This window comes from Patiria miniata, unplaced genomic scaffold, assembly GCF_015706575.1.
Source record: "Patiria miniata isolate m_02_andy unplaced genomic scaffold, ASM1570657v1 HiC_scaffold_18, whole genome shotgun sequence".
In the NCBI taxonomy this organism is placed as follows: domain Eukaryota; kingdom Metazoa; phylum Echinodermata; class Asteroidea; order Valvatida; family Asterinidae; genus Patiria; species Patiria miniata.
In genome coordinates this window covers 10,730,942-10,746,660 of record NW_024037056.1, presented here as the reverse complement: position 1 = coordinate 10,746,660, position 15,719 = coordinate 10,730,942, and the positions used below count along the sequence as shown (strand labels likewise).

Here is a 15,719-nt window from a genome sequence, read left to right as displayed (position 1 = left end):
AGGTAAAATCTGGACTTTTCCATTTCACGAGGCGAAGCCGAGTGAACTGGAAAAGTCCAGATTTTACCGAGTGATAATATTCCTCCCATTTCACAATTTAAAGCCACTCAATATTTGTTTTATATAACTGACATATAGTTCCTTGTCATTTGATATATTTGAACTTTTATTTTAATACAAAATTGGTGAAAAATATATTTCTCTCTCCCAAACCACCCCTTCACGAAAATGTTTGAACCCAACGCTGTAGCGCTGGCTCTTTGGTACAATACGCGCTACGCGCAACGCTGAACGCGCACACCAGCATGCATTTGCACACAAATACCGCGTCATGGAACAAGACTGATCCTAACTGTTCAACAGTACTTCCCATTCCCCATGGGCAGATAGTACTTTTTGAGCCCCGGCGTGAATGGCAGTAATAACGAATGACACGTGATGTGAGTTCCAATCAAATGACAAGGATCTGTATGTCGGTTATGTAATATATTTTAATCAGTACTACGTAGTAATAAAAACAGCGTACACGTATCGTGCAAAGATATTTACTGGTTTTTTTGTTGAATTTATTTTGAAGCTGATGACATGGGAACATCAGGCGGCCTAGAAGGCATGCACGCTGCTGGATACAACTCCATCTTACCAAAGGAACATGGGAACAAGATGTTCAACCTCCCCATAGTCAAGTACTGTGAGAAAGACGTAAGTCCATCCTTCAAATTTTTCAAAGCTTCTCATTTTTTTTCTCCTTCCCTTTCTACTCTCATAGGAGGTATTGCCGCTTAGTACATTTAATTTCTGCTCAGCCAAGTTAAACGATGAACCAGTCACATGCATAGTGTCCGTTGCATGACATTTCTTGATAACCAGTTTAGTTTGGGAGATTTAGAATGTTAAGCAAATTTGTATTCTTAGCGAATTTATCAGCCGCTCAGAAAATGTCGGCAGTTTACCAGTTAAATGCGGTATCCACTGTGCTTAACAAATTTATATGCAAAGCATGAATGAGATGGGAACCAGTCACAAACAGTGTGCTATGCATGATATTTTGGTCGGTAACCCGTATCTGCTCAGCCAATACTTTGTCTGCTTAGCAGATTATTGTGCAACTCAATAATCAAATTGATATTATGAAATTATTGATGTGCAAAGCATGAATAAATGGGAACCAGTCACAAACAGTGTGCTTTGCATGATATTTTGGCTGGTAACCCGTATTTGCTCAGCCAAAACTTTCTCTGCTTAGCAGATTATTGCGCAACTCAATGAAGTTGATCCCTAGTCGTATCTTGTCGTTACTGGTTTTCGCAGGTGTGTGCTGTTGCATCCTGGGATTCCTCCATCCACGACTCGCCACACCTCAATCGAGTGACGGGCCCCAACGAGCGGATCTACTTAATCGTCAAGGCCGTGGTCCAGCTGAGTCACCCGGCGACCATGGAGCTAGTGCTACGGAAACGCATCTGCGTCAACATCTACAAGAAGCAAGGGTTCACCTCGACGATCAAGAAGAAGATGGGACGGATGGTAAGACATTGTCCAATCACGGGTCCTTGAATAATGCTCATGAATATGCATGAATGGTGAAAATGTCGAGATGTGTAGTTCACTGAACATTCCTCATGAATATGAATGAGGTGCTAAGGCTTGTCCAATAAGAATAGTGAATATTGCTCATGAATATACATCATATGGTCAGATGGTTCAAGCATGGGTCGGAGCTTACTGAATATTCCAAATGAATATGCATGAGGTGCTGAGGCTTGTCCAATTGCGTAGACTAGTGAGTATTGCTCATGAATATGCACGACATCGTGAGATTGTTCAAGTAATGGGCGGAGCTTGTTGAATTTTCCTCATGAATATACATGAGGGGTGTAATCGTCCACAGGTGAGTTGTTGAATATTGAATATTGGTAATGAACATGTATGTTCAATGATTGTCTACTGGTAGTTTGTAGCTCACTAAATATTGCTCATGAATATGCATTAATTCCAAGACTTGTCAAATCACCGGTTGTTCATGTAGGTGCCTGAAAATTTGCCATGAATATGCAAAATTTGCCATGAATATGCATGTTTGGGAGACTTTCCTGGCATGGGTTCTAGGTCATTGAACATTTCTCATGAATAAACATGAGATGGTAAGTAGTCTTGTTTGAGCCTGGGGAAGGTAATAAAATCCTCATAAATATGCATGAGATTCTAAGTCTGTCAAATCATTAGTGTCTTTGAAAAGGTCAAATAGATCATTGAATTTTTCCTGTAATTATATATCACGTTATGAATGTCCTAACACAGTTTTTTCTTCCTTTTTTTACCATACAGGATTCAGTACAGGCATGTGGCGTAACGTACGAAATTGTCTCAAACATTCCAAAGGTAAGACTCAAATAAAAACTTCAAATTAGCAGTGTTGTTATATCTCATCTTCAAATACTTTTGTGTACCAATACTCATAACAAAGTACTTAAATCTTGTACCTATTGCAAAAGCGTTCAATTCAGCGCGAGTCTAAGAAAATTGTACAAATTTGATTCATGCTAATTACTGGATTTGTTTCCGTCTTCAGGCATCAGAGGATCCAGAGGACCGGGAATCTCTGGCCCTGATGGCCGGCTCCGGAACGGAAGAAAACACGACCTCCTCCGACGGCGAGACGTACATCGAGAAGTACACACGGGGCGTGTCGGCCGTGGAGAGCATCCTGGCCTTGGACAGACTACGACAGGAGGTCGTCATCAAGGAGAAGTTGGCTTCCCGAGGGAGGAATCTTAGGAAAACGGCCAGCGTGCCCAATATATCAGTAAGTAATGGAAAGTCCCGGAATGGCTGGGAAGTTTGTGTGTGTTCTTATGGAGGTTTTGGGAAGTTTTGGGAAATTTAGGAAAGGTTAATAGGACAAAGAATCTTAGGAATTCTGCAAGTGTGCTCAATATGGAAGATCCTGTAATGGTCGTGAATTTGAGTAAGTTGGTTTGGAGGTTTTGGGAAATTCCTGGAAATTTAGGAAAGAGTTAGGAAGGAATTTTAGGAAGACAGCAAGCGTGCCTAATATTTCAGCAAGTCTGGAAAATCCCGGAAATACCTGGAATATTGTACATGTTGTTCTGGAGGTTTTGGGAAGTTCCTGGAAATTTAGGAAAGAGTTGGGAAGGAATCTTAGGAAGTTTGCAAACGTGCTCAATATATCAGTAAGTCTGGAAAATCCCAGAAATGCCTGGAATAGTGTACATGTTGCTATGGAGGTTTTGGGAAGTTCAGGAAATTCAGGAAAAAGAGTTGAGGGGAGAAATCTGTGGAAGTTTGTAAGCTACCAAATGTAGCATTAAGTCTGGAAAATTTCGGAAGGCCCTGGAATTTTGTACATGTTCTTATGGTTTTTTTGGGAAATTCAGGAAATTTGGGAAAAAGAGTCAAGGGAGAGGAATGTTAACCAGTTCGAGTCGGAGGACGTGATGACACGCACTGGCTGTTTTTGGGCACAGGCACGGCTGACAGGTTAAGACGTCAAGTTTGCCTCGACTCGCCTCCGGGTGACGTCTATATACGCTAATCCCTCGTGCCTTTTGTACACAAAGACACACACACCAAGTCCGTGAAGTCTGTGGAGGCGGACCGTGTGTTGATCTTTAATTGGTCGCTGTGCACGGCCTATTGTACAATTTACGCTCCAGTGCACACCCCGGAGTGTTGAAAAATATGAGGTTTCGGCAAGAAATATCGCACTAAAAAGTAATACTGGTGAAATGACTCCTGCAAATCAGTATTTGTGGCGTTTGGTTGTATACCAGAAGCTGGCTGGAAAATTTTGCCTTTTGCGAAAATCGAAATTTTTGGCAAAAATAATCCCGGGGCAAAGTGGTTAAAATTGCAAGCACTAGCCAAATAATGTTTTTTTTCTTTTTCCGTTTCCAATTTAGGGTGCAATGTCCCGCTCCATCGATACCAGTAGATCCATGGATGGACTCGATGACGATTTCAGGGTAAGTAATTCTGACATGACAATTCTATGCTTAGACATTTGTTTCACGCACTCATTCAACTATTTTCCAAAATAGGAATTTTCAAGTAAAAATCCACTAAGAGTAAAAGATTCTCAATTCTCTTCTCGACACAAAATAATTTAGAACAGATTGGCTATTTTTGTAGAAACAAAGAAAAAACGAATAAAAGATTGCTTTATTTGATTTGACTGTTCTAAATTAGCAGCGGGTTTAAAATTTATCCCTCAAGTCTATGTGTTCTAGAATGTGTTGAAATAAAGATCAACTTTCCAAAAGAAACCCAATTCCTCCTTACATTGTATAAGCCAAGTCATTTTCCCTCAATAGTCTTTTGGTGCATGAACTGTGACCGTTTCAAACCGTTGTTTCTCCCTCCGTTGGTGCAAGTGTCGCTGTGGGGTGTGACCGAGTTGTAGATTTAGAAGCATATTATTCACAGCCTTTCTGCACTCACAGCTTCCTTGTGAAAGTCACAGTCAACAACGTTTTTCATGAAGTATTTCCCCGAAACGTAGAATTAGAATCGAATGGCTGATGCCCATGGCTTGATTGCAAAATCCCATTTTTTTAGTTACGTGAGTTCTAACTTAGGAATTTTTGTACTGAAGCGCACCGAAACTCTCAATATTTAGTACTCTTCTGCAGATTTTTTGGGGGGCAAAAATTAATAACAATAATAATACGGTGCATGTATAGCGCTTTATACCAAAGGTCTCAAAGTGCTTCATGCTTATTACCCCTGTTCATTAGGCCGTGAGACCAGTTTTTTTTTGCAGCAGTTCGAGATCAGCGCATTCTGGTCTCTGCCTTCACATGTACCCGTTTATACTCCTGGGTGGAGAGAGGCAATTGTAGTAAAGTGTCTTGCCCAAGAACACAACCAGCATGTTTCCCGTGAGGTTATTCAATTACACGTGCTTCCATGCATACAAGCACTGTCCGCTCGATATTCCCTGCCGTTCGTTTCGGGAAGTGTAACATTGTCATGCAGCACTTTCCACTCGCGTACTCTTTAAATTTGCATCATTTTTCATAAACCGTTGTCAATCTTGGACAGTCTTTGGTAGCAAACGGGGTATCAAAATGTAGCTAACAACATTCCCCAAAGGTCTATATAAATGACGTCATCATAAGACGATCGGATTCAAAATTATGACCCCTCCAATGAGTGTGGACATTCTTTTTTTGCGGTGTTTATATGAGTTTGCACTCCAAACACTGTCTAAAAATCAGCACTTCCAAACTATCCCAAATTTATGTAGATGAAATTTTAAAATTGGTCAGTTAAGAGAACTTTTTTTGATAAGAGCCTTCCAATTACCTCTGTTTCCTCAGTAAATCACTAAATACTTTGTAAATTTACTACGTGTAATTAAAATATGGACAGCAACAAAGTCCCTAATAGAAAGGTTAACTGAAAACCCCAAAGCAAACGTAAGTAAAAACAAAAATGGCTGATACCCATGATCTGCTATTAGTATTACATACAGAGAAAGCTAACACCCATCTCTTTTTTCTTTCTCTCTGTCCCCCGTGATTCCAACAATCAATACTAATCAATAATCTAATCATCAGAATCGCCCCTCGTGCCTGACCCCCCTCTCTCACCTCCTTCCCGCCTCCCGCGGTCGGTTTTCTTCCCTTCGGCGACTCGGCCGCAGTCTCACTGAATAACTCTCTGTTTGCTGTTACCATAGCAACCATAATTTCATACCTCACGGTGCCCTTCTTTATAAAATAACACATGATGGAGATTCTTAAAAGTTTTGTGTCTTTGGGGTTTTTTTTAGCATTGAATGAAAAAAAAGTGTCTTTCACTTCATATGTCGATGGACATTTTGTTCGTCAAACATTTTTCACAAACTTCACTCGCTTCATGACGATTTTCCCCCAACTTTTTTAATGATTGAAGCCACACCTTATATTTAGAAATTTTTGGCATCAGATTTGATTCCCAAATACTGTTTTTGCCACAAAGTTAAAGTAAGAGTAGATCATTTGCAGCTATCCAAAAAGTAACTGACGAAATTACTGTTGAAACGCTTACTTGGTTTATGGCGATAAACTCCCTGTGAAATTATTCTTTCTGGCATGCTGTCATTTTGAAGAAAACAATAAAAGAAGTCCATATCCAAAGATGCGTCAAGCAACGCATTTTTGGAAATTCTGTTAGTAGTTGGTTTGTAATTCGGTGATTCTGTGAATGGGTGCACACAATCGTTGACACGACGCACACGCGTGCAGTTGCTATTATTCGTCGGTTCAGTGCGTGACATCACGTAGCTGCAATCAGCTGAATGAGAACGTTTCCTGGACGCCGATTTCAGGCGCAATTCCAAACATGACTTGCAACTTTTGAATTGAAATCGAGATCCTAGAATATTGTTTTCTCGGAATATACAGCATTTACAGAGCTAAAACTTCATCAGGTTAGTTGTTAAGCGCCCATCTTTAGATTTTGAGCACTTTTGTTGCTTCAAACGAAATAAATGCACAAATTACAAATGATCTACCCTACCTTAAAGGAAAAAAGTCGTCCAAAACATGAGGGAAAGTGAAACAAATCAAATCTCAGTAAAAATCAAAGCCCTAATTTATCCAGAATGCCGAGTCTTCCTTAACTAATTCCGCTTTTTCCATCTCTTCTCTTCTTTATCTTCTCTCTTTTTTTGCAATCAATCCCAACAAATGGAAACAAAATACCACTCTACCGTCACCATGGAAACACATTTGTATCATTTCACTTTTTGTCTCTCGATGTGCATTTTGATTGCATTTTGTGTCTGGCCGCGTCGATTGTGAATCATTTTGTGCTTATTGCCTGCAATTGTACATGTATCAATATCTGTATGACATAATTGTTGTAATTTTGTTGCTATTTTTATTTCTTTAAAATGTGTTTATTTTCCTCAAAACAAATCATCAATTTTGATTTATGTCGTGTTGAATGTTATGACGTACATGTGTGGTACCCCACATACACACTTGCACCATACTGCATGTGTATGTATACACCCACAGATCCCTTTGTATGGTTTCTTTTATTAATAACCCCCAACCGACTTCCCAAATCCCCAATTCCCCCCCTTCCCCCTGATTCCCTCTCACACAGTTAATCCGCTCGGAGAGCCTACGCAACCTCAGCCCCAACCCTTCCCCCGGCTCCATGGGGGGTCCCGTCCAGTACCTTGCCGCCAAGCCAGCCCGACCACGTTCTCTCCTGCTCACGGACCAGAACACGTACATCCCCTACGCGGCGTACCAGCCGGACGTCTACAACGTGTACTCCTACAGTAGTAGCCCCTATGGCAGTAGTCCTCAGCATCATCAATTCGTCGGCATGAGCCCGACGCAGAGCCCCGGCTTATCTCCCCACGTCTACCTCAGCAGTCCGGTGGGATTGCGACCTTCGCCCTTTAGCAAAGTGGTCAAGCCCTTGCGGCCTGTCCGGGAAGAGCAGAGCAGGGAAATGGACACTGCCAGTAAACGAAAGGTAGGTTTTTCGGCCAAATAATTGGAATGCTATTGTGAGTTTTTTTAAGTTTGGTGTCCTAACCTGGTGTTGCTGAAATTTACAGTATGTTATGAAATTGTTTTTGAATGTTGAATTCCTTTCTTCTTTTATTGATCAGAGAAAATATATTTTTCTGAAATTTGTTGAAGTTGAACTCGTAAAGGCAAGTTAACCTGGGTGTTGGAAATATTTAACAAAACCTGCTTTTTGACATACATTATTTTTAATAAATAGAAGGGATTTCTTCTCTCTTGTCTCTGCATTGCCTTAATAAAACCATTTATGCAAACTTTAACAGAACTAAAAAGAAAAGGAGAAATTGAGTTTGATTGATGTAAATTAATGTGAAAGTGCAGATGATGGACTAAGCATTTTGTACAAATCTTGAGACCTGTATTCAATTCTTTTTTGGCATGCTTGTATTGCATTGATGTACTTTTTGTGCACATGCTCTGTTCTTGTTTTGCATTGGTGTGGATAGCTTTTTCACCTTTTTGATATTTTTTTTTGCAAATTTAATGCTAACCCCAAGTTCTATTCTGTAGTACTAACATCCAGTTTTTTGACCACTCACCACCAGGCACGTCGAAGCTTGTACATGTAGCATCTACCCTTCTGTGTGTGTCCATGGTATGTCGTGAACTTTGTTGGAACATTTTGCTCCTTTTTTTTTGTGGTTGTAGTGTTTGAAATTTTTGTGCAGGACTTGCAAAATGCAGCTGAAGATGATCAATTGTGAGTTTTGTATAAAAATAGAAGTACCCACGTTTAAAGTTGTTTTGTTTTTGAACTGGTATATAAATGTAAAATACTGAAGCTTTGGTGTAGTATGCAATAAAATTGTTCATTGTTCATGGTTAACTACTATTAACCCTCACACCGTTAGTCTTCTTTGAGATGTTACGGTGGACACAATAAGGGGAGAGTTCTTAATTAAACAGGCTGACTCGAGGTTGAACCCCGAGGTAACTCAGGATTTTCTTAGGTACCGCACAGTTTCTCTTTATTCCCTCCTGCTATTTAAGCAGTCACGGACAGTAGTGTTGTAGGACTCGAGTCCAGGACTGGGACTCGGGTCGGACTCGAGTCACATTTTTCGTGACTCGGACTCGAGTCACATTGGAAAATGACTCGGACTCGGACTCGACCATGATGACTCGGACTCGACCATGATGACTCGGACTCGAGCTTGGTGACTATATTTGTAGTATTTGTGCGATGAACCTAGCAATCTTGTTTACTCCATGGACAAAACACGGTGCTGCAGAAAATCGTGTCCAGGGGCCGTGCACGCACGCCTAGCGCCTGCACGAGGAGCACCAGGGCCCGGTGTCATGCCAAAAAATGTCCAGTATCATGGGAGGAGGGTTTTTAGAGATGGGAATTAAAAGGAAAACACATTTTGGGTCTAAACAACATGTACACACACAAGGTAAACTATATACACTGGGGTTTACTGAAAAGACAGAATGGATGATTGGAAAATAATTTTTAAAATGTTTGATTAGTTTGGTGAACAACTAAGAACAAGTGACTCGGACTCGGACTCGATGCTTGTGACTCGAGACTTGGACGCAAGGCTTACGACTCGAGACTCGGACTCGGACTTGAAGTTGGTGACTCCACTACGCTGACGGACAGTCAAATTCACTACACGTGCTATACTTTTAACGCAGGCTAGTCACCAGCAGTCAGATCATAATGTCAAGCAAGCACTGTGTCTAGTCAAACTGTCAAATAAATAAATAAAACTCGAAAACAATATTTAAATGATGATCTTTTGCTCAAAAAAATTGATTAGAGTGGTAAGAAATTCCCTCAGATCGCACCACAGAGTGTCATTAGGGCTTCGCGGTCTGCGCTTGCAAGTCTTATTATAAATCTCTGTCGACAAATTCATACCCTCGCCTCTTACTCAAAGTTGGCAGCCCTGAAGTTTACCCAGCACTCAAGACGAATATTCATGAATGCATTGCGTGTATGCATGGCTGTCCAACCTCCGAGTTACCTCAAGGTAACCTCAAGGAACCGTCTGTTTAATTAAGAATTCTCCCCCAAAAGGGCAGCATTTGGAATGGTTGTAATTGGGCACGTGCTTTACCCTCTCTAAATAGCACCTCCTATTTGTCCACCATATCTAAAAAAGGTTAACAGTGCACAACCATGAGAACTGTTGTAAATTGTGGTATTGAAATGCTCATACGCCATCACTGTAATCTGACAAAACAACACAGCCAAACCACTTCGAAATGTAGAATCTGCCACTTAGTCACGAGCACCCTTGTGGCACATTACAGTCCTGCTGCTGTTATTTTTAATGTCAATGTTTCCCACAGCTTGACCGAGGAGAAGACAGTCTTCATCACCATGGTAACTCCAGTCAGCTCCACTCGCAGTCTTCCTCTCAGCAGCAGCAGCAGCCTCGCCAGCGTCATTCCCTCCCTCGTCTCCTCCCCAGCGATCATCAAGATTCGGCAGACCTCGCAGACGGCGTCTTCAGGATGTCCTTCGAGGAGTCCTCTGAGATCTCCAACCCCAGGAACTTCACCATCGGCAACGAGCCGGTGAGAGTGAGCGGCCAGCAGTTGCAGATGAATAATGGATCTGCTGAAGGATTCCATCTGGATGGTTCTTTCGAAGAACGGGCTCAGACTTACCAAACATCCACCCCTAGGAAGGGATCGAAGAGGACCGACATCTTCTCACCAAGGACAGATATTTCAGATTTCCTTATCAATTTTGACGATTCAACCCGAGAGTCGGAAAGTCTTGAAAGGGCACAGGATCATGGCGCCTCAGTTATCATGAAATCTGACCAAATCAAACCCCCATCGGATGTTTTGCCTGTTTTTGACCCTCTTGGTGTTGTACGCCTTGATTCTCTGGAAGACCATCCAATCCCCCGGAGAAGAGTCTCTTCGTCATCCGTGTCTGGAGATCCACTATCAACGACAATCCCTTCTAAGTTGAGCACACAAGACCAACGGCCACTCCAAGATTTCGTTCGGGATCCTAAGAATCTAACAGAAGATTCATTATTTCTTAGCCTTAATCTTGGAGGCTCTGCCGAACTAAGACTTCAGAGGAGAGCTCCAGAAGGCTCTGCCGCTAGCTTCCAAAAGTCTATCCCCCTTCTGCAACCAAATCCTGCCTCCCATTCTACTCTTTTTCAGCCCTGCCGAAATAAAGCCACTGAGTATTTACAAGGAGCCAATTTGAATTCAGAGAGTGAGTCTTTCAAGAGGAGAACTTTTTCCGAAGATCTAGAAATGTCGCTGCTCTTGCCACAGGAGCAAGAGTTGCACAAGTCGCTTCCCAGCTTGTTCCAACATGATGTAGTAAACTTTGACGATGAATGGTCCGTATTTGAGGAGCTGGAGGCACCACAGAAACAGAACGATTCTCAGAGCTCCTCAGAAGATACCCCTAGAGTCCCTGACTTTATTGAGAACTCATCAAATTTGTGTGTGAATGAAACCCCAAGAAATCACTCTAATCTAGAAAGCAATGAAAAGCATCCAGAAAATTCAGAACAGAGTCACAAGAACGATGGCATCTCTGCCCAAAAAGCTTCAAATGATTCGGAGAGAAGTGCTACCAATAAAGCCTCAGAGGTTTCAGTGACCACTGCTGAAATTTCAAACAGTGTTCAAACTGAAAGCATCCATATCAATCGTGCATCGCCAAGACAAAAAGTTGATTCTGGATCCAAGTTTCAACGTCACTTGACGTCTCCAAAGGTCTGTAGGGTTCACCCCTTGCTGTCGCCAGGTGAGCAGGTATTCTTGGGACCCACAGAAATTCTTGATAAAACTGATGAGTCAGAGAGACTGGAGACACAAGACCCAGAACCCATGGAATTAACGATGGATGCTTTAGATACGAGATCCGCCATCCAGTGTAGTGCATCAGACCACACTCTCGGAGAAGCTGTACAAGCCCAGAGTGATCTGGAACCTGAGGAGGTTACTGGCAGCAAACCAATTCCAATCAATCACCAGTTGTTGCGAAAAACTGATCACTCAGACTCAGCGACTCATGCTTCCCTCGACCGACCCTCAGAGCTCTTGCTTCAAGACACTGACAACAATAACCTGTTGACATCCTGGGATGATCTAAAATCATCTCAAGATGCTCACGCATCTCCTGAGGAGCTCCCTCCATCTCCCTGTCCAGTTGAGGCACCATCTAGACCACAGGATGACGATGCCTCGTCTCGGCTCTCGCTGACGGACAGCGACTGCCTGACGGGGACCTCCGCCAGCGATTTGGATGACACCTTTAGCTTCGGGTCTTACGACAGCCGGCAGGACGGGTCCTACAAGAGCACCGGCAGTGAGACCCCAACGTGGCTGGATGTTGGCAAGCGAGTTGAGGTCGGCGGGTCCAGGCATGGGGTGGTGAAGTTTGTCGGGAATACAACCTTCCGCCCTGGCGTTTGGGTTGGGGTAGCTTTGGACAGCGCTGTAGGTAAGTTTTGGAGATCAAGTCCTTAATGTTGAGTTCAAATAGCTCATTTTAATGTAAATTTGGCAAAATTCTGGAGATTAATTGAACTTAAATGTTCGACAAGATGTTCGAAAAGAGGTCTAGAAAAGTTTTGAGTTTATCTCTGTCTTGGGCCTTCTGAGGGAGTTCACTTTTGTGTTGAGTTCGTTGTAAAATTTCCTTTTTTCTCCTGCAACTAGGCAAGCACAATGGCTGTGTCCAGGGCGTCCGCTATTTCACCTGCAGACCCAAGCATGGAATCTTCGTCAGACCCGACCGCCTCTCCCCTTCTACGACCCACAATGCATCATCACCGACCATTACAACAGCGCCCCCAATAGACAAGAAGCAGACCCAGCCCAAGAGAAAACTGAGCACTGAAAAGAAGGGTCGAACCACGAGGGGCGGAGCAGTTGAAAAAGGAGCGGGGGATGCCAAGCACCGAGGTAGCCAGAGAGGGATCAATGTGAACAAGGCAACGACAAGCTGAGGATGCTCCGTAACCTGTTCTGACTGGATCTGGCTGGTTTGAACTGGTTCTGTCCAGTAGCGATGCCAAGAGATTGATTACCAACAGAGAAAGAAATATGATTTTTCCCTCAGCGAAAGAAATATGATTTTTCCCTCCCAACAAAAAAATGCATGGGGATAAAAATGTTATATTACATGTACATCTTCCTTCATGAACTGGACAAAACTAGTTAAACTAGCCAGAACTGGTCGGAACCAGCTAGAACCAGACAGAACTTGTCATGATCTTCTGGAATATTGAAAGATAACTTCCCGTTTATCAGTATTGTGTTCCCATCTAAAATTTTAGTGGCTTTGCTCCGACAGTATTACTGTAAAAATGTTCAACACTGTTTGAATGTAATTTTCACAAGAATTATTCTGCCATTTTTTTCCATGCAATATTCTCTTTTGAGCCCGTTTACTGCTTGCTATAAAATGTCAGCATTGGCAACTTTTATTTAAGTATATAGCCATACATACATGACATACGTGTATATACTTGCGTGACAAATGCTTTTCTTAAAATATGTTTATGATTCAACATTTTAAATTTGCTTTGCCATCAACGGCAACTTTGCGTGCTGCTGCCCATTCCTTCACTGCTTCATAAATTTATGCTTCAACTGTTTCATTGATTCGTTATAAAATGATACGAGGCGTTGCGAAATCGCGGCTTCAGTCTCCAGCCTTGGCTCCATCTCTAGAGATGGAGCCACAGTTTTAAGTCAACCCCTGAGAGATTTGCAATATTTTACAGGGTCAATGTTGTTGAGTTTTATTGCAATCAAATTGTATTGATGTTTAGTTGTCCAATGTTTATTCTATTTCATTAACCTGCTAAGCACAGAATAATTTGCTAAACAAAACCAGGTTACCAGCCAAATTGTAATGGGATGTACAATGTATACTGCTTGTTACTGGTTCCCCGCTGAGTTTTGCGTAACATATCTTTTGTTAAGCAGGAATGTGAAATTGGTCTTTGATCGCAAAATATTTCAAAAGAGTACAAAGAGTAGTCAGATACCTGTGCCATCTTAATAAGTGTTATTTTTTTACCATACTGTTAGGGAACTAGACAGCATGGATTTTCATTTTTAGAATCAAGGTGTTGAGTTCATTTTATATTACTTTATGGCAGTCTTTCTGAGACAACATGCCAAAAAAATCTCCTTTTCCGTTTTACTGTACAAAAACTCTTTAAGATTCCGGTTTATACATATGCACGTATGAAATTGTTGACAATATATGTACAAAAAAAAATGGAAGTTTTGTGTAAATACTATCAATTGTACATAGTTCAACTTTAACGTGATACAAAATGGTTGCACCCACGTTTTGTATTGCAATAAGAATTTTATGAAAAATTTTACCAAAAAAAAAGGCAATTGGTGACTTTTATTTTGGGTGGGAGATTCCATTTGGTGAAGGGGGAATAGCTTATAGGAAGATACTTTTTTTTATCTCTTGTGCCATGATATTTAAGGTTTTTCTGGGGAAGGTTTTCCAGTGGAATCAGAAATCACGAAAAACTGTAGTACTTTTGATTTTAGTTACATGTACAGTACATAAAATAGCCACATAATACTTTAGGCCAGTACTTAGATTTTTCTTTTCAGGTTTTACAATCTGCTTTTGCTTGTCAGTTTATTACCAATGCCATGTAGCCAGTAAAATCACTTACACTCTTTTTAAGTTGTGCGTATTTACAACATTTCATTGCAGCATTACGTTGGTCGAAAGAGTCGAGAGTTGCCAAATGTTTTTGACCAAGCCAAAAAAAAATGTATCAACCCTGCCAAGGTTTTATGTTATCAAGTACATATGATTTATGGATATTCAGACCTATATTAACCCAGGTGGTTTTGTAATGGAAATAATTTGTGAAGTTAACAAAATATGGTTGATTTTTGACTAAATTGATACTTTAAATTGTTACTGCCCATGGATTGAAAAGGTACTGCCAATACTATTTCAGCATTCATGAAGGAAAGAATGCTGCAACCTGACGCCACTTTTTTTCTTCTTAGATCGTCTCAGTATAGGTCATTCATTGCAAAATTGTTGAAAAGATATGAGTCTGGGACTGAGAAACATTTCCAATTGTGTTAGGAAATACTTTAAAAAAGTTCTTGACTCTCCATAGCCTTGGTCAAGGCGCTAGTTGTTATTCATCCCGCGGCCGTAGCGCGGTAAAAGATATCCTCGCTAGCGCTATGCATGCAGTGCATTAAACATACAGCACGAGCAGTGACCTCACGCGGCCACCATGTCTATGCAAATCAGTTGGACCCAATCTAGCGCCTTGGTTCAATCGTCCACGTGAGGTTTTAGGGGTGGTGCTCATTATGTTAATAGCCTAAGCTGACCTTAAATGTCGTTTTCTTATTGGTCGATCGTTGCGTGGAAACTTGCATAGCGAAACGTGGCACCGTACATAATCCATACACGTACACGTTGTGTGTCTCTGCACACGGCACCAATGCACAAAAACTGTGGTTCCTGTCACGTCCGCAAAAGGCGAATAGCTGCAAATAATTTGATGACGTCTGGATTTACCAAGGTGTGATCGGACACTCCACATATTAGCCCCGCCTACACTTATCTGTATTCGCATACGAGGTCGTGCGCTAGAAATCCATCGCAAAATAAAGAAAAACATAAGCTTTTGCCGACGATTGAACCAAGGCGCTAGATTGGGTCCAACTGATTTGCATAGACATGGTGGCCGCGTGAGGTTGCTGTTCGCGCTGTATGTTTAATGCACTGCATGCATAGCGCTAGCGAAGATATCGTTTACCGCGCTACGGCCGGGATGAATAACAACTAGCGCCTTGACCAAGGCTAGACTCTCCATGGACTTTGTACACAACCGCTGAAGTGGCGTCTAGATACAACATTCTTTCCTTCATAAATATACAAAATTCAAGAAGTTGTTCAGTTCCTAGATATTTTGTATGGGATTTTCATTGGATCTAAAGCTTTGATCTTTTGAGTATCGCTCTTTTAGTGTCAAACACAGAAAAAAATTACTTAAAAATTGAGGTGTTGTGTCATGAATGCTAGGATAATGCACAAGGCCTACACCCACGAAACAACTTTGAATAGTTGTTAATTTTCATTTTAAGAATCAGTTATTCTATTGAACGAAATGCCTTTTCTCAGTACAATCATTTTCAAAGTACTTTATAAATGATAAG

At 41.5% G+C, this 15,719-nt stretch overlaps 1 protein-coding gene across 1 annotated transcript in view; it reads left to right on the top strand.

Moving 5' to 3' along the window:
• LOC119724571 (kinesin-like protein KIF13B) overlaps window positions 1–14,293 on the top strand; it is a 97,116-nt gene extending 82,823 nt beyond the window's left edge. Inside the window, exons 29-36 of the mRNA XM_038195676.1 lie at window positions 578–702; window positions 1,312–1,527; window positions 2,329–2,382; window positions 2,573–2,806; window positions 3,924–3,986; window positions 7,120–7,500; window positions 9,858–11,991; window positions 12,210–14,293. Coding sequence (XP_038051604.1) covers window positions 578–702; window positions 1,312–1,527; window positions 2,329–2,382; window positions 2,573–2,806; window positions 3,924–3,986; window positions 7,120–7,500; window positions 9,858–11,991; window positions 12,210–12,499 — 3,497 coding nt within the window. The 3' untranslated portion in view covers window positions 12,500–14,293. The remainder of the gene's footprint in view (window positions 1–577; window positions 703–1,311; window positions 1,528–2,328; window positions 2,383–2,572; window positions 2,807–3,923; window positions 3,987–7,119; window positions 7,501–9,857; window positions 11,992–12,209) is intronic.
• The last annotated feature ends 1,426 nt before the right edge of the window (window positions 14,294–15,719 follow it).